The sequence below is a fragment of the Aquarana catesbeiana genome, linkage group LG02 (assembly GCF_042186555.1).
Source record: "Aquarana catesbeiana isolate 2022-GZ linkage group LG02, ASM4218655v1, whole genome shotgun sequence".
NCBI classification, from domain to species: domain Eukaryota; kingdom Metazoa; phylum Chordata; class Amphibia; order Anura; family Ranidae; genus Aquarana; species Aquarana catesbeiana.
The window spans coordinates 704,504,555-704,522,995 of record NC_133325.1 but is presented as its reverse complement, the minus strand read 5'-3'; the positions used below and the strand labels follow the sequence as shown (position 1 = coordinate 704,522,995).

The 18,441-nt window shown below is 41.9% G+C and overlaps 1 protein-coding gene across 1 annotated transcript in view; it reads right to left on the bottom strand.

The window, feature by feature from the left end:
- The window catches only part of PIGA (phosphatidylinositol glycan anchor biosynthesis class A), a 51,791-nt gene extending 33,565 nt beyond the window's left edge, over positions 1 to 18,226 (bottom strand). Inside the window, exons 1-2 of the mRNA XM_073616944.1 lie at positions 18,129 to 18,226; positions 12,249 to 13,003 (exon numbers count right to left, since the gene is read on the bottom strand). Of these exons, the coding sequence (XP_073473045.1) occupies positions 12,249 to 12,963 (715 nt within the window). The 5' untranslated portion in view covers positions 12,964 to 13,003; positions 18,129 to 18,226. The remainder of the gene's footprint in view (positions 1 to 12,248; positions 13,004 to 18,128) is intronic.
- Positions 18,227 to 18,441: the final 215 nt, after the last annotated feature.

Genomic DNA, 18,441 nt, shown 5'->3' with positions numbered 1-18,441 from the left:
CTTGTCAATATGCATTTTCTCCGGTGTATTTCTTACAGTACACTGAACTTCTGCTATGATCTCTAACATCCAGTCAAAACCCAGAAAAGTCACCACATGACTTCAGCATACCCAATTATGCTGAGGTGTGGAGCAGCCAATCTTGGGGGAGCTGGAGAAGAAAGGAGGGGGGATGGGAAAAACACAGAATGCCTCTCAGGTTTCTGCATGAGACATGAAAATCACCTGTCATTCACAGCAAAGGAGCGACTCCTATTTCTCTGTGTGTCAGTTTTTATCCTACTGAAAAAAGATAAGAGGACTGCTCAGAGCTGGGATTAACTCTTCGTGGCAAGACTGAGCACAGATGACATGAAATCCTATACTGTACAAGGTGCAAGCCTTTTTTTTTTTGGGTTTACATCCACTTTAAAGTGGTTGTAAACCCCACTCATGAAATCTGACTTGGGCACATATATCTGTAGAGTTTTCCTTTCTCTCTCCAAAGCACTAAGTCCCTGTTTTTCTGCTGCTCCATTGCTCTATCAGTATGATAACTTCTGACACGAGATAAAAGCAGCTGGAAATTTGTGTCAGGGAGGAAACTTAGAGATAGGCAGAGAGCTTGTCTATTTACACTGCAGCTCTGCATGTTTCTTCATTCCTCTGCGGATGTGGAGGGGGAGGGGGGGTGCCTTTCCTCCAATCAGCTCTCACACAGTGTAAGCCCAGAGTCCCCCACCTACTGCTGCATGAGGAAGAAAGATTTGTAACAGGTGTACTGTGTCCTGTGCATGTGTCCTGTGTCCTGTACATGTGCATGTGCCCTGTGTCCCTGTGTCCTGTACATGTGTCCTGTGTCCTGTACATGTGTCCTGTGTCCTGTACATGTGTCCTGTGTCCCTGTGTTTGTGCATGTGCATGTGTCCTGTACATGTGCAGGTGTCCCTGTGTCGTGTCATGTACATGTGTCCTGTACATGTGCATGTGTCCTGTACACGTGCATGTGTCCTGTACACGTGCATGTGTCCTGTGTCCCTGTGTCATGTGCATGTGTCCCTGTGTCCTGTACATGTGCATGTGTCCTGTGTCCCTGTGTCCTGTACATGTGCATGTGTCCCTGTGTCATGTGCATGTGTCCCTGTGTCCTGTACATGTGTCCTGTGTCCCTGTGTCCTGTACATGTGTCCTGTGTCCCTGTGTCCTGTACATGTGCATGTGTCCTGTGTCCTGTGTCCCTGTGTCCTGTACATGTGCATGTGTCCCTGTGTCCTGTGTCCTGTACATGTGCATGTGTCCTGTGTCCCTGTGTCCTGTACATGTGTCCTGTGTCCTGTGTCCCTGTGTCCTGTACATGTGTCCTGTGTCCTGTACATGTGCCCTGTGTCCCTGTGTCCTGTACATGTGTCCTGTACATGTGCATGTGTCCTGTGTCCCTGTGTCCTGTACATGTGCCCTGTGTCCTGTACATGTGCATGTGTCATGTGTCCCTGTGTATGTGCATGTGTCCCTGTGTATGTGCATGTGTCCTGTACATGTGCCCTGTGTCCTGTACATGTGCCCTGTACATGTGCATGTGTCATGTGTCCCTGTGTATGTGCATGTGTCCCTGTGTATGTGCATGTGTCCCTGTGTATGTGTATGTGCATGTGTCCCTGTGTATGTGCATGTGTCCTGTACATGTGCATGTGTCCTGTGTCCCTGTGTCATGTGCATGTGTCCTGTACATGTGCACGTGTCCCTGTGTCCTGTACATGTGCCCTGTGCCCTGTACATGTGCATGTGTCCTGTGTCCCTGTGTCATGTGCATGTGTCCCTGTGTCCTGTACATGTGCATGTGTCCCTGTGTCCTGTACATGTGTCCTGTGTCCCTGTGTATGTGCATGTGTCCTGTGTCCCTGTGTATGTGCATGTGTCCTGTGTCCCTGTGCACCCTACCTGTGTCCTGTGCAACCTCCATGTGGCGATCTCCATCCTCCCTGTGGCGATTGCCATCCTCCGATCAGCGTGTGATAATAAAGTACGGCGGCCATTCCACTGTTCAAAAGCTGCGCCTCCTCCTCGTCTATGATAGGCAGAACACTCAGCAGTCAGCCTATCACAGACATTCTCTCATTCTCATACCACGGACAAGGATAAGAGAATGGTAAAAGATGTGTACAATCAGCGCAAAACATAAACAAAATGAATCTACTTGCAGGCTGAACACTTAAGGGTTTACACCAAGCCCAAATAACATAATAAACAAAGTAAAGTGCAGCGCAAAAACTTGAGAGAAAATAAACAGAGAAAGTCCCATAAAAGACATATATTTGTATCCTCCTCTGTCTTATTCCTTCTTGCTATGAAACACCCAAATTCTTCAGCGTAACTGAGCAAATATACTGCTTACCAGAAAGAAGATCAAAATGGGCATAATTACCACCGATGCTGGAGAAGTCCGGAACAGCTGATGATTTGAAAAAATATCCGGCAGCTAATCTTCCAATTCAGCAGGTGATAGAATTACTCCAAAATGCGGTAAAGCAGAAAGAAAAAGAAGGGACATCTAAGAGCATTCCATTTGGCTCAATGTAAATTTATTTATAAATCGTGGTACAATCCATAAAAGAGCGCATATAGGAAGCGCTATTAAAAACAAAAGGACAACATCGAACGAAGATAAAACAGACTGTTCGCGTCCGAACAGCTGTGAAATGATGACAGCGGGTGACGTGAGACTCCGCCCCCGTACGCGGCGTTACGTCCAATGGACTTAGTCAGCAGGGGTGGAGTCAAGCTGTCACCCGGGAGCTTAAATACCTGCCGACTGTCAGCAAGGAGTGTGTCTTTGGAACGGAAGCGGAAACGGAATTCCAAGTTATCCCGAGCGGAGACACTTGCTGGGACTATGGCAACAGATACAAAACAAATCATACGTTAAATATGGTTCAAAGGGAATTAGTATTCTACAATAAGGGTATAGATATGCCATTTAACCACATAGATAATGGAGCATAATGGTCGGAATAGTCAGAATAGTCACCCGCTGTCATCTCTGATAAATTACCACTCAAAGTGCTATAAGAACAATTACGTTAAAACAGCACAAGAAGTAATTATGAAGTAATTTAAAGCATACATATAAGAAACATGGAATAAAAATATAAAAAGTATTTAAAAATGAACCTCATTTGTCAGAAATAAAGCAATTAAGGTCGAACTCAATATTTAACCCTCTAGGGACTCCAACTTTTGTTTCATGAATCCAAAGAGATTCGCGGCGACTCAATTGCCTAATAAAGTTACCGCCCCTCCAATGTTTCGAAACTTTTTCTATACCCCAGAAATGTAATTTCCTTGGGTCCCTATTGTGGCATAATCTGAAATGTTTCGATACATGGTGTGACTTTAAACCTTTTTTAATATTGTTAACATGCTCCGCTATACGGACACCCATTGGTCGGGAAGTTCTTCCTACATATTGCAGTCCGCATTCACACTGCAACATGTATACTACTCCCACCGTGTCGCATGTAATCAAATTCCTGATCTGATAGGCTCTGTTGGTGGCGGTAGCATTAAATTCCTTTCTTCTCTTAACATTGAATTTACATTGACTACAGGCTGGGCATTTGCCACAGGCATAAAATCCTGACATAAAGCTAAATATTCTGCTTTCTTTAATCACCGGAGGGTCAGCCACACTTGGGGCAATCATATCTCTCAAGGTAGGTGGTCTCCGATAGACAAATCTGGGACGGTCGGGAAGGGTAGGGCCCAAAACATTGTCCTTTTTAAGAATGTTCCAATACTTTAGAATGATCTTTTCAACCTTTTTGTGTTGGATGTTATAGTCCAAGATGATTCTGTATTGGGAATTCTGTTGTTCTGTGTTCATAGGTGGTCTCCTATCCAAGTTTTTAACTAAGGAAGATCTGTCCATACTGCCCACTTTTTGCACTTCCTCTGCTATATGAGAACTGGAATAGCCCTTCTGTAGAAATTTTTTTGCCATGTGATTAGCTTGCGAAAAATAGTCATCGTCCAGGTAGCAATTTCGCCGGAGGCGAATAAACTGCCCCCTGGGGATGTTAAGTAGCCATGAGCTGTGGTGGCAGCTATCAAGGGGTATATACCCGTTCCTATCCGTGGGTTTACAGTAGTTTTTGGTCCTAAAACTCCCCTCATGTTTAAAAATCTCCAAATCAAGGAAGGCTATACTGAAAAAATCAGCCTTCCATGTGAGACAAATGTTCTTAGTATTCCCGTTGAGCCGGGACATAAAAAGCTGGAGACTAACCATGTCCCCCTCCCAAATCAGGAAAATATCATCTATATATCTTTGGTAGCAGACCAGCTGAGCCGGTCTGCTACCAAAGACAAAATCATCTTCCCAGAGAGCCATAAAAATATTTGCGACGCTCGGGGCGAAGCGAGCGCCCATGGCAACTCCGAGGATTTGCAAAAAGAATTTTCCGCCGTACCAGAAATAGTTTCTAGCAAGGCAAAACTCCAAAGCATTCAACAAAAATTCCTTTAATTTGACTGGCAAGTCCGATTTGTCAAGAGCCCATTGTACTGAACTAATAGCATCGGCATGACCAATTATCGTGTAAAGAGAGCTGACATCAGCCGTCACTAATATACTATTATCTTTACACGGTAACTTCTCAACTACTTGTATGATGTGTTTGGTATCCTTTAGAAACGCTGTGGTGTTAGACACCAGAGATTTCAAGAAATAATCGATGTACTGACCCAAACGTGCTGAAACAGAGTCGATACCGTTTACTATAGGTCTGCCTGGAGGGACAGAGGGATTTTTATGAATTTTAGGAAGGAAGTATATGATCGGTCGTCTGCAGGCACTGGGGTTGAGGTAGGATACCTCCTTTTTATTCAGCACTCCCCTAGTTTTACCTAACGAGATGAGGGCCTCCAACTCTTCTTTATATTGTATGATAGGGTCCTTAGTCAGAATTTTATATGTCTTCCTATCTGACAATAAACGATCCATTTCTTCCTGATAGTAGGCTTTGCTCATAATTACTAACCCCCCTCCCTTTTCTGCGGGCCGAATTACTACGTTCTTGTTTTTCTCCAAAGAACTAATACCTTTTTTCAAGAACGCAGGGTCTCCTATTTTTCTGACCTTCATTGCCTCCAAATCGCTAATGACCATATTTTTAAAAACTTCCACATGTTTATGGTCATTTTTTGGAGGATTGAAGACCGACTTGTTAGCAAGGTTGGAATGCACACCAGGGGGAACCATAGGGCCTGTTGAGGCAGATCTCTCTCCAGGCTTAGATAAGAAGTATCTCTTTATGTTCAGGGTCCTCACAAACTTCTGCAAACTAATATATGTTTTAAATTTGTTAAGATTACAGGCTGGAGCGAATTTTAAGCCCTTATCTAGGACTCTTAATTCTTCATCCGACAAATCTATGCCACTAATGTTAAAAATACCAGTCCCTAATGGGATTTTTGTTTTTTGTGTTTTACGTCCTGCTCTTCTCCCTCTCTTTGTCTTCTCTTTCCCCCTTGTCTGTTTCCTGTTGGGGTGTAATCCCCTCGGTCTGGCCATTGGGGTAGGGGATTCTCTAAAAAATGATTCTGATGGTATTCATCATCCCTTAACAGGGGGGAAAAACGATTATTCGTGGGGATAGGGGTTCTAACACATTGGTGATCATAATACGAGTCATGTTCAGAGTATGGATAATAGCCTCTGTCTGACCGGTTGTTATTGTAATTATAATTATTCCCACCCCTAGGGGTACCTGGAGGTCCCTTGTTATCACCTCTGTAACCTTGGTCCCGGGGGGGTGGGTATGATTGATAAGTCCCTCTGTTTACCCCTCTCCTGGGGAGATTACCTTTAGCTTTCTTCTTAAAATTATTGGTTCTCTTAGGGACAGCCCCTTGAGATCCATACGATAGGGATTGAGGGGATTGAAAGAGTCTTGGAGTGCCTAATGGTAATGGGTTGGGGGCTGATTGTATTAGAGTAGTGGGTATCGGTGCTGGAGATGGCAATTTAGATTGCCATTTGAACACTTCTCCCCTAGTGAAATCTCCTGAATCTCTAATAAACTTACTCCTCTTCTTTTCCTGTGACTCTCTATCCCATTTCATCATTTTATTTTTCAATTCACCTGATAATTTAACGAAATCTAAGTGATTTTGTGATGGTTCTAATACCTTTTTGAGGTCAGTGATCTGTTGATCTAAAATTCCCATTTTTTTACGTTTCCTAATCAAAAGAAACTCAATCAGTTCTAATCCTTTATTGTTGAAAAACTGGTACCATTCCTGTGTGAATGTCTCATCGGTGAGACCATCATTAGGGGGGAGATCCCACCGAAGCCTTCTGGGTACCAGTTTAACCTTAAGGTACTGTTCAAAAAACACTATATCCCACCATGTTTTAATTTTTTTATCAAACAGATAGCCCAACTTCCTGAAGTTGGTAGCTAAATCATCTGATGTTTTGTCAGGAACAGTGTTAGAGAATACCTCATCCAATTTTACCTCTCTCTGATCGAGAAAGGAAAATAACTCCATGAATGCAGCTGATAGGAAGGTGAAGGTTAATGACTGGTAAAAGATGTGTACAATCAGCGCAAAACATAAACAAAATGAATCTACTTGCAGGCTGAACAGCTTTTTATGTCCCGGCTCAACGGGAATACTAAGAACATTTGTCTCACATGGAAGGCTGATTTTTTCAGTATAGCCTTCCTTGATTTGGAGATTTTTAAACATGAGGGGAGTTTTAGGACCAAAAACTACTGTAAACCCACGGATAGGAACGGGTATATACCCCTTGATAGCTGCCACCACAGCTCATGGCTACTTAACATCCCCAGGGGGCAGTTTATTCGCCTCCGGCGAAATTGCTACCTGGACAATGACTATTTTTCGCAAGCTAATCACATGGCAAAAAAATTTCTACAGAAGGGCTATTCCAGTTCTCTTATAGCAGAGGAAGTGCAAAAAGTGGGCAGTATGGACAGATCTTCCTTAGTTAAAAACTTGGATAGGAGACCACCTATGAACACAGAACAACAAAATTCCCAATACAGAATCATCCTGGACTATAACATCCAACACAAAAAGGTTGAAAAGATCATTCTAAAGTATTGGAACATTCTTAAAAAGGACAATGTTTTGGGCCCTACCCTTCCCGACCGTCCCAGATTTGTCTATCGGAGACCACCTACCTTGAGAGATATGATTGCCCCAAGTGTGGTTGACCCTCCGGTGATTAAAGAAAGCAGAATATTTAGCTTTATGTCAGGATTTTATGCCTGTGGCAAATGCCCAGACTGTAGACAATGTAAATTCAATGTTAAGAGAAGAAAGGAATTTAATGCTACCGCCACCAACAGAACCTATCAGATCAGGAATTTGATTACATGCGACACGGTGGGAGTAGTATACATGTTGCAGTGCGAATGCGGACTGCAATATGTAGGAAGAACTTCCCGACCAATGGGTGTCCGTATAGCGGAGCATGTTAACAATATTAAAAAAAGGTTTAAAGTCACACCATGTATCGAAACATTTCAGATTATGCCACAATAGGGACCCAAGGAAATTACATTTCTGGGGTATAGAAAAAGTTTCGAAACATTGGAGGGGCGGTAACTTTATTAGGCAATTGAGTCGCCGCGAATCTCTTTGGATTCATGAAACAAAAGTTGGAGTCCCTAGAGGGTTAAATATTGAGTTCGACCTTAATTGCTTTATTTCTGACAAATGAGGTTCATTTTTAAATACTTTTTATATTTTTATTCCATGTTTCTTATATGTATGCTTTAAATTACTTCATAATTACTTCTTGTGCTGTTTTAACGTAATTGTTCTTATAGCACTTTGAGTGGTAATTTATCAGAGATGACAGCGGGTGACTATTCTGACTATTCCGACCATTATGCTCCATTATCTATGTGGTTAAATGGCATATCTATACTCTTATTGTAGAATACTAATTCCCTTTGAACCATATTTAACGTATGATTTGTTTTGTATCTGTTGCCATAGTCCCAGCAAGTGTCTCCGCTCGGGATAACTTGGAATTCCGTTTCCGCTTCCGTTCCAAAGACACACTCCTTGCTGACAGTCGGCAGGTATTTAAGCTCCCGGGTGACAGCTTGACTCCACCCCTGCTGACGAAGTCCATTGGACGTAACGCCGCGTACGGGGGCGGAGTCTCACGTCACCCGCTGTCATCATTTCACAGCTGTTCGGACGCGAACAGTCTGTTTTATCTTCGTTCGATGTTGTCCTTTTGTTTTTAATAGCGCTTCCTATATGCGCTCTTTTATGGATTGTACCACGATTTATAAATAAATTTACATTGAGCCAAATGGAATGCTCTTAGATGTCCCTTCTTTTTCTTTCTGCTTTACCGCATTTTGGAGTAATTCTATCACCTGCTGCATTGGAAGATTAGCTGCCGGATATTTTTTCAAATCATCAGCTGTTCCGGACTTCTCCAGCATCGGTGGTAATTATGCCCATTTTGATCTTCTTTCTGGTAAGCAGTATATTTGCTCAGTTACGCTGAAGAATTTGGGTGTTTCATAGCAAGAAGGAATAAGGAGGATACAAATATATGTCTTTTATGGGACTTTCTCTGTTTATTTTCTCTCAAGTTTTTGCGCTGCACTTTCCTTTTTTTATTAAGGATAAGAGAATGTCCGTGATAGGCTGTACACTGCTGGGAAATGGAGTGTTCAGCCTATCACAGACAAGGAGGAGGCGCGGCTTTTGAAAGCTGGAATAGCCTCCGAACTTTATTATCACACGCTGGCCGCCGTCTGCCTGCATGACACGCTGATCATGTAGACAGACGGCGGTGACTTGAGTATAAGTCGAGGGGGCACTTTCAGCCTAAAAAAAAAAAAAGGCTGAAAATCTTGACTTATACTCGAGTATATATGGTACTAAGTACTTTCACATGACACAACCAATTCGTTTTCATTCTCTATCATCACAACCATCATGGATGAAAATTGAATCTTCCCATTATCCATCAAGACCTATTAGCCATCTCTTATGGTTGGAAAACAAAAATAGACCACCTATAATGTGTCCTACACTTTCTTTTTCTTTAAGTTTATGGGATGGGTTAAGCAAGGCTTATAAATTTATTTCTCCCCATGTTCCTTTAGCGCCTTTAAATCAGTAACCCTTCATTCGTCCCAGGTCTAAATCCACAAGCTTTTTCTTGGTGGACAAATAAGGGTTTATTACGAATTGCCGATTTGTATGACCATAAGGGTATTTTAACAATACATACACTCTGAGAAAAATTTCAATTTCCTGATTCTGAAATACACCATTATTCCCAAATTTCGGATTATATACAGTCATTACAACACTCATTTGACCTGACTTTTTCCACTTCAATTGAATGTTTACGTAAATCTTTTGATAAACATTCTGGTCACATTTCGAAAATGTATTCTATTTTAATTTCTAATTCTGAAAAACTATTTGATATGCATAAGTGGGAATAAGATCTAAATGAAAATATTTTGACTGATGAATGGTTCAAGTTGGCACAATATGCCTCTAAATCCTTTATTAATACTAATCTGATAGAGGCTAATTATAAAAAGTTATTACTTAGGTGGTATATGGTTCCAATTAGATTAGCAAAATATATCCCTGAAGCATCATCATTATGTTTCAGAGAATGTGGAATGGATGGCACCATGTTCCATATTTGGTGGACATGTTCCAAGAATACAAAAGAAATATTGGATACGGATTTATGATTTAATATATTCCTTAACCAAAATTACCCTAATAAAATCTCCTAAACAAGCATTATTAGGATACCCTATTGAACATTCTCGGAAACATGAAAAAATTTATAGCATTCTTTTTAACGGTTGCTAGAATAGCAATAGCCAAATCTTGGAAATCTCCCTCTGTTCCCATCCAGTTGGTTAAAAATAAATTGTCATTTATAATGGTTAATGAACGTCTTATGCCCCGTACACACGGTCGGATTTTCCGACGGAAAATGTGTGATAGGACCTCGTTGTCGGAAATTCCGATCGTGTGTAGGCTCCATCACACATTTTCCATCGGATTTTCCGACACACAAAGTTTGAGAGCTTGCTATAAAATTTTCCGACAACAAAATCCGTTGTCGGAAATTCCGATCGTGTGTACACAAATCTGACGGACAAAGTGCCACGCATGCTCAGAATAAATAAAGAGATGAAAGCTATTGGCCACTGCCCCGTTTATAGTCCCGACGTACGTGTTTTACGCCACCGCGTTTAGAACGGTCGGATTTTCCGACAACTTTGTGTGACCGTGTGTATGCAAGACAAGTTTGAGCCAACATCCGTCGGAAAAAATCCATGGATTTTGTTGTCGGAATGTCCGAACAAAGTCCGACCGTGTGTACGGGGCATTACAGTAATTTTACTGGAAAACAAAATTATTTTGATGAGATATGGAAACCTTGGATAGATTACCGGTATCTATTTTGAGTTATTTTTCTCAAAGTTATATTATCCTAAGTTGAATCATTTGTAACAGTCATTTAGTTACGCTCTGTATGTGTACTATTTGTGATTATTCTTGACCATTATTAACAATCTTATATATTTCTATGATTGTAATTCTTCCTTTCTATTTGCAATATCAATAAAAACTATTGAAACAGGATTTGTAACAGGATTTGCACTTTCTAAAGAGTGTAGAAAGGGAAAGACAGCAGATACATGTAAAACTTATGTAGGGAGATTTGTTTAATCTCTGTATCATCTGAGGCTGTTCACTGGGTATAGGAGAGGGTTTACATCCACTTTGAAGTAGACCTGCAAATTGGAAGGTCGCTTCCCTGCCATCCACCCATCACCTAAATAAGCTGTAAATAAAACGTTTATAATAAAGATTTCACACACAAAAAAAAAAAATGTAAAAATTAAAAAAAAATCATCACCTCCATCCTAACTTTCAGTAAGTGAAGGTGACAATCGTCCCTCATTGTTTCTTCCTGGCCACTAGATTTCCCCTGAGAATGCATCCATGCAATGGGCTGGGGTATATTCTCATGGGATTTTGAGCTCCCAGCTATCTCAGGAGACAGCAGCGAGGCATAGTGATGTCACCTGTGCCTCCTGGAAACATAAAGCGTTTGTTACTGCTACTTTTGCTTAGCCGCCAATGGTCCGGCAGAGAAGCATTTCAATTTAAAGAGTGGGTCAACTTTTTTCTTCTCCCCAACAAAACACATCCCCCTTTGGGTGATCTATGTACATTACAAGGATTTTAACAAACTTTATGGCAGATTGCTAACTATTGCTATTCTGAAGTATTAACTGTGTGTTTGTCTGTGTCCATGTGGAAAGTGAATCTAATTGGAGGGGTTTCATAATTAATAAGCTGTAGCACCTGCAGGGCACTAATGAGGAAAGCTGCTGAACCTACATCCCTTTAGCCGTGATTTCCTATCGGGAGTATCTCACCAAAAATTACATTTTTTGTTGCAGGGGATACCTGAAATCTGACTTGTATCTTAGTGCAGACTTCTGGGAAAATCAATGAGCCAATCACACAAGCAGAAAATTATGTTTCTGGGGGCTGTTCTGTACACATGTGTACAGAACTCCTCCATGCTGCCATATCACATTGTATTTTTAGAAAAACTACAGAGCTGGAGATTGAAAAGGAAAGGTCATTTTTAATAACATTCAATTACAATATGACTTGTGTCGCAATTGTATACGCTATATTATTTTTTCTTTATTTGCCTTTTCCCCCCCACACGAAAGTGGAGTTACCCTTTAAAGTGGAACTTCACCTTAAAAGTGAGCACTTGCTCAAAAGTATCAGTACTCATACTCACCAGTAAAAAAAAAACTGCTGTCAGAACAACTTTAATGACTTATTTATGAAAACCAAGCTGCATTATGTGCGTCTTTTACATCTGCCTCAAGCTCAGTTTTAAAGTATGCCTGAAGAGGCATAGAAACTGTTTTAAAGTCTATATTTCACTTTATTCTATATGTTTTATTTCTATATAATCCCATGCAACAATATTCAGAAAACTCTTCTTGCTGCTTTTGAGCTGGACTGCAGCCTCTGGTCACATGATTCCACCCTTATTACTTATATCACACAATCCAGTGTGTGGGATCAGGCTGCAGTGGCCTCAGAAAGAGGAAAGTGCTGGGCTTTTTACAGGCTCACATTCAGAGATAAAAGAAAAAAATAAATAAACTGACCAGCATGGGAATAAAGAATTTCCTTACCTTTTCTGTACACAAGTCTGCTGACCACCACAATAGTCATTTTACCAGTCCTATTTTTCTGGGGATCTGGAGTGAAATCTGTGGGGTCCACAGCATTGGGGATGACAGAGACGATCTCGGGGTTCAGGGCGGCTCGGAGCACAGTGTTCTCTTTGCTGGTGTAGGAGACACAGATGATGTGGTTTGTATCACACAGGGACACCGTCAGAAGTTTGTTGGTGAGAACGGAGCTGACATCAGCAAATCCAAACAGTGAATGGTCCGTGAAAACCGTATGAAGCCCCATTGTCTTAGCGTGGAACAGAGAATCATGGGCCATGGCAGAAAAAGAGCTGTGGGAATGAACAATGCTAACCCTTTCCCTTACAAAGATATACCTGAGGAGGGGTAGACTATGCAGCAGGGTGGTGGCTGTAGACTGGTTATACATAACTCTCAGAGGTAAGTAGTAGACTTTCAGGCCATTGGTGAGGTAGCGGATTCCTTTACGGTCCTCATAGGCATGAGTGACAACGATGACTTTGTGTCCCCGCTCGATCAGACATTGCGATAACTGATAAATGTGACTCTCTACGCCGCCCATGTTTGGATAAAAGAAGTCCGAAACCATACATATCACATGAGCCTTGCCGACCGGACAATCTGTACCTTCTGTAGTCTTAGAAGAGTCGCTGTGAGAGAAAGGTGTACACCCCACACCCCGAATGTGAACCATGACAAACACGTGGGAGGTAACAGGTCCTCTTCGTGTAGATCTGTAAAACAGACACAATCAGAAGTATAAATAGAATAAAATAGCAAATATAGCTGAAAATAAGGTCAGAATTTGGCAAAATAGTAGAGTTCAGGATACAGTCACACCAAGCTATATTCAAAGCAACCTGTCAGGGGAGCCGTTTGCAGGCACAGCTAAGGCTACCATTTAATATTTTAAAGCTGTCAATGCCTGAGCTTTCCAGTGCAGTGCTAGTTCCAGGGTTGGTGTTGCCATTCATGATGGTCCCAAAATAGCACCACTTCTGGGGGTCAGGTAATGGCAACATCACACACTGACCCATGCTATATAATGGTAGCCTCCAGGCCTCTCTCTGGAACAGTCTCATGGAAAATTTCCCTTGCATGAAAAAAAAAAATACATACAGGAAAACCTAAATTTCACTTACAAAACATTATCAGCACTATATAGCAATGGAAAGAATATGACCTTGTGCACTCCACAATAGAAACATGGTCACAGGTTCAGACCTTTACCACTAGTAAAGCTTCATGGATGGTTTGGCTTGGAAGAGAAGAGTTTTTGGGGTCCTGGAGGCTCAGGTACAGCATACAGTCCACTACCAGCAAACTAAACCCGTTTTCAACGCAAATTGTTAGACAGGATAATTTGGTTGTTTGCAGGCTGGTTGGTGAGCTGAGCAGGGAATTGTTTTTGGCATGCGTCGCCCTTCCATGTGCTTCTTCATGTGTAGGCCAGTTATAGGTCGCCATTTGTTTGTTACTGATGTTATACTGGTGAGGGAACGCATTGGACACCTTTTGATGCCATTGTGCTATGTGCTGGGTGTCCAGTGCACCCCTGTGTCTTTGAGGGGTGGGCTTTAGAGGTCGACCGATATATCGGCCAGCCGATATTTGGCTTTTTTTACTGATAAAAAAAGCCGATTATAACTTCAGCAGGACTTGCAAATGACTTCTGTAATAGAAGTCAATTGCAAGTTGTCTGAAGGTTTCTTCTCTCCTCCTCTGGGCAGCCTGCCAAATCTGATAAGAAGATACATTTGTATCTCTTCGGGTTCTTTTATCAATGGACTGAACTCCGTGTGTAGAAGTTCTCAGTTTAACCATTTAAAGACTAAATCTTTTTTGACATTTGTTGCTTCCAAGTAAAAATTCTGTATTTTCTGCTAGAAAATCACTTGGAACCCCCAAACATTATATATATATTTTTTTTAGCAGAGACCCTAGGGAATAAAATAGCGGTTGTTGCAATATTTTATGTCACACGGTATTTGCGCAGCGGTCTTTCAAACGCAATTTTTTAACATAAAATACACTAATTAAAAAAAAAAAAAAAATAAGCAGTAAAGTTAGCCCATTTTTTTTCGTCCAAAAGTTTTGGTTACCTGTTTTTTGTGTATTTAATATTTAAGATATAGTTTTTTTTTTTTTTTTAATCTAAATTATACATACAAGTGAACTGATTGGAGGTTTGTTTTGTTCAAAAAATGTTTAAATGTAAAAAATTTTCTGTATCACTTATTACTTAAGGTTGCTTTCACACTGGAGCGGGCAGGCGTTGACGGTAAAACGCTGTTAGTTTTAGCGGCGCTTTACCGTCATTTTAGCGGCGCTATTCGGCTGCTAGCGGGGCGCTTATAACCCAGCTAGCGGCCGAAGAAGGGGTTAAATGCGCCCCTGAAGTGCTGCTGCCGAAACGCTTTGCAGCCGCTTCGGCAGCGGTGCGCATTCATTTCAATGGGCAGGAGTGGTGGAGGAGCGGTATACACCGCTCCAAAGACATCCTGCCAGCGCATCGCCTCAGTGTGAAAGCACTTGGGATATCACACTGACTGTAGGGAAGCCATTTTACAGGCACTTTACAGGCGCTATTTTTAGCCGAAAAGCGCCTAAAAAAACGCCCCAGTGTGAAAGGGGTCTAACTGTTAGATTTTATGAGATGAAGGGGGAAAAAAAAAAGAAAAAAAAAAAAAAAAAAAAAAAATCGGCCTAATATATCGTCCCAAAAAAATCGGCATCACATATCGGCCATCGGTCACCGCGATTTCTAAATATCGGCATCGGCCAGAGAAAAACCCATATCGGTCGACCTCTAGTGGGCTTCCTCCAGGCTTACCTGCCCTCAATCTATCCATTATTATGCACATGCTTCCATTGTGGAAGCTCTTAAAAATGTATAGAGTTAGGACTGCAGATAATACTGGGTTGCCGTGAAGTGGCTCTGTAGCTTACACATGCATTTGCAAATGTGTGCAAATGAAACTCCTGTCTTTAACACAACTGTTAGATAAGACAATTAGGTTGGTTGCAGGCTGGTTGGCAAGTTGAGCTGGGAATTATTTCTGGTTTTGTTTGACATGCATTACCCTTCCATTTGCTCCTTTCTGCGAAGGCCAATTATAGGTGAGGGCAGTGGTCATATGTTAGTCCATTACCTGCAGCCTCCAGCCTGTCACAATCAATGACAGGCTGAAGTACACAAGTGGATGTTGTTCCAAGTGGCACTCAAGTAGAGGGCTGTACGTTCTGAATGCAGAAGGTCTGTGTTTGGGGCATATGCCCGTGTACACACGTCCCGGTCAGGAACAGTGTCCAGAAGCCACATATTTCAGCATGTCTGATTTTGGCAAGCTACACGATGCACCTGTACCTCCTGAGTGCCTTAAATTTATATATATATATATATATATATATATATATATATATATATATATATATATATATATATATATATATATATATATATATATCTGCCCACATGCACAGTCTATCAGTTCTACAGTTTATCTACAAGTTTGTCTAGGATCCCCTTTGGCGATTTCTTCTCACATTTTACCCTCCACAATAGGTACACAGGAAGCAATGGCAACCAGAGGCTCTAACACTTCCATGCTTCATACAAAATGAAATAAGTAGAGTTGAGATATAAGAACCTGACAGAAATTTATAAGCAATACTACACAGGAGCTTGAATGATCAACAATAAAAGGAAAAGCCCAATCCCATTCTGGCCTCTAGACCCCATAGGACTACCCTGTGTTCTCCTGATGGTCACTCATCTGTCACCTTTGCAGCAGCTTATGTAGTAAATATGCCTCTGTGCAGGACTTAAAGTGACACTAAACATATTTATTTTTTCAAAAATAATTCACACACATCCACTGTAATCTATTATTCACAACATTTTTGTACTGTGTTTTTCTGCCTTCTTGTATGAACGTATGTGCATATAATCTGCAGATCTTCGCACATAAATCCTGCCGCTGTGTCCTACTTTTTTTGTGCGAGAATAAACACAGCGCACATTTTTGTATGTAGACGCAGCTGTGTGTATGGGCACATTGATTACTATAGTATTGTGTTTAGATGTGTACAAAACGGTCTGCTGTATGCATTGCAATGTGAATGAGCCCTTTTGTGTATGTGAGATTGGGACCTTGGATTATAAACTCCTTTAAGTCAGGGGTTGATGTGAACTACTACTACCACCTTATTACTCCTACCTTACGTTCTTCATCAAATCATCCCTTCACAGTCATTACCTTTTGTATCACTTGCTCCTCCCTATCAGATTGTAAGCTCTCAGCAGCAGGGCCCACTTAAAGGGGTTGTAAACGATCGTGTTTTATTCAACTTAATGCATCCTACTTGTGTACACACAATACGAAAATCTGACAACAGACCGGTGTCCGCCGAAAATTTACTAGCCTGCTATCCAACATTTGTTGGCGGAAAGTTGGCCAACAATTGTCTGATGGAGCGTAGTAATGGTCGGATTTTAGGTCAACAGTCTGTCATCACACAATTCCCAGATGAAAATCCGATCGTGGGTACGAGGCTTTAGACAGGAGGTGTGTTACTGGCCAGATCACCAAGTGAAAACAGAGGGGAAAAAGAAAACCAATACAGCCACCAAATCTAATGATTGGTAAACTGCAATCTAATACAATACATTTTTGGTTTGGGGTTTAAGCATTCCATAGCCCGAGTACAATCTGTGTTTGTAGAATGGACCCTCCCGGGGAATTGCACACACAGATCAGACTGCAATTCAAATGTTGGTGAAGATCTGACTGCAGAACAATCAGACACCTCCCCGTATCTGGATGTCTATGACACACCAGTGATGGGCTTGGGTGTGTTCAGATCAAATCCGCCGGGAAGCCGTCACAGCACACCACCAATCATAGGCAGTGAGGCATTTCCCGACCGGCAGCTGCACATATACACGCTGCCTATGATTGGCTTCCTGGTTCGATATGAACACATCCGAGCCAATCATTATAACACATCACATGTCTCATACATTCCTTCCAGGCAATGTCAATCTGATACTGATGACATCACCAATGGGCGGGGCAATTCTATATGCGTTCTGTTCTTCCAATACCATCTCCCTCTTGCTCACCCAATCAGGCTCCTCACACATCAATATTTACTGACAGATCAGTTGGGATGTCACACCTCATCCTCAATCATTACAAATCTGAGCTCATACTTCCTGCTCCCTGTGACAGATAATGACAGATTTGATGACCCCAAACCGATTGGCTGTGGTGGGAGGGAAAAAAAAAATGGGATCATATCAGGTTGACTGATGGCGTTTCTTTTGCGATCTTGTGAATCACAATCGATCGACATGTAAATAAATATGCCCCATAGGGTTACAAAATTGCCATCACTTGGCCCTGCATGATTGGGGGGGGGGGGGGGTTCTGCCACAACCATCTGACTTCGATTGATGAAAACTGTCACCGTCTGTGGCTTATCGCTTTGCCATACCATGTTTGTCTTGATCAATCGACATCCAACGCAATCATTTTGTCAAACTGGGCACTGATTGGTCAGTTTTAATGCACTGTATGGCCACCGTAAATGAGACCACACAACCAGATTGTACAGTGTATGGCCGTCTGTAGATTATATAATAGATTGAATCATAAAAGGAAACCTTCAATGACAAACCTCTAAATCTTGGAGCTGTGCCTTTAAATCCTGGGCACACCGGTCCTCTGATGGATTATAGGAGGCAGATCTCTGCTAATCCCGGGGAAGGGGTCACACGGTGTACACTCACCCCTCCACCCATGGATCAATACAGGATCTATACACACCGGAGCGATCACAGCACACAACACCTACCGTAATCACAGATCCCCGATCATCAACAAGGAAGTCCAGCATGGCTTAGCACAGACAAGTACTAGGTAGGGCATCCAATAACCAGTGTACATAGGAATGAGGCGTGGAACGCAGCCATATATAAACATAAAGCGTCTTGTCTGTAGAAAGTGAAGGTGAGGCTTGGAACGCAAGACATCCAAGGAGGCGGGGCCGTACGCAGTGTTAGCCAATGGGAGCGTGTCCACGCTGCTAGGAGACAGGCAGCGTCTTGACAGCTAAACTAACAGAGCTGTGTGATTCTCAGGACTGGGGGAACAGCAATACAAATCCT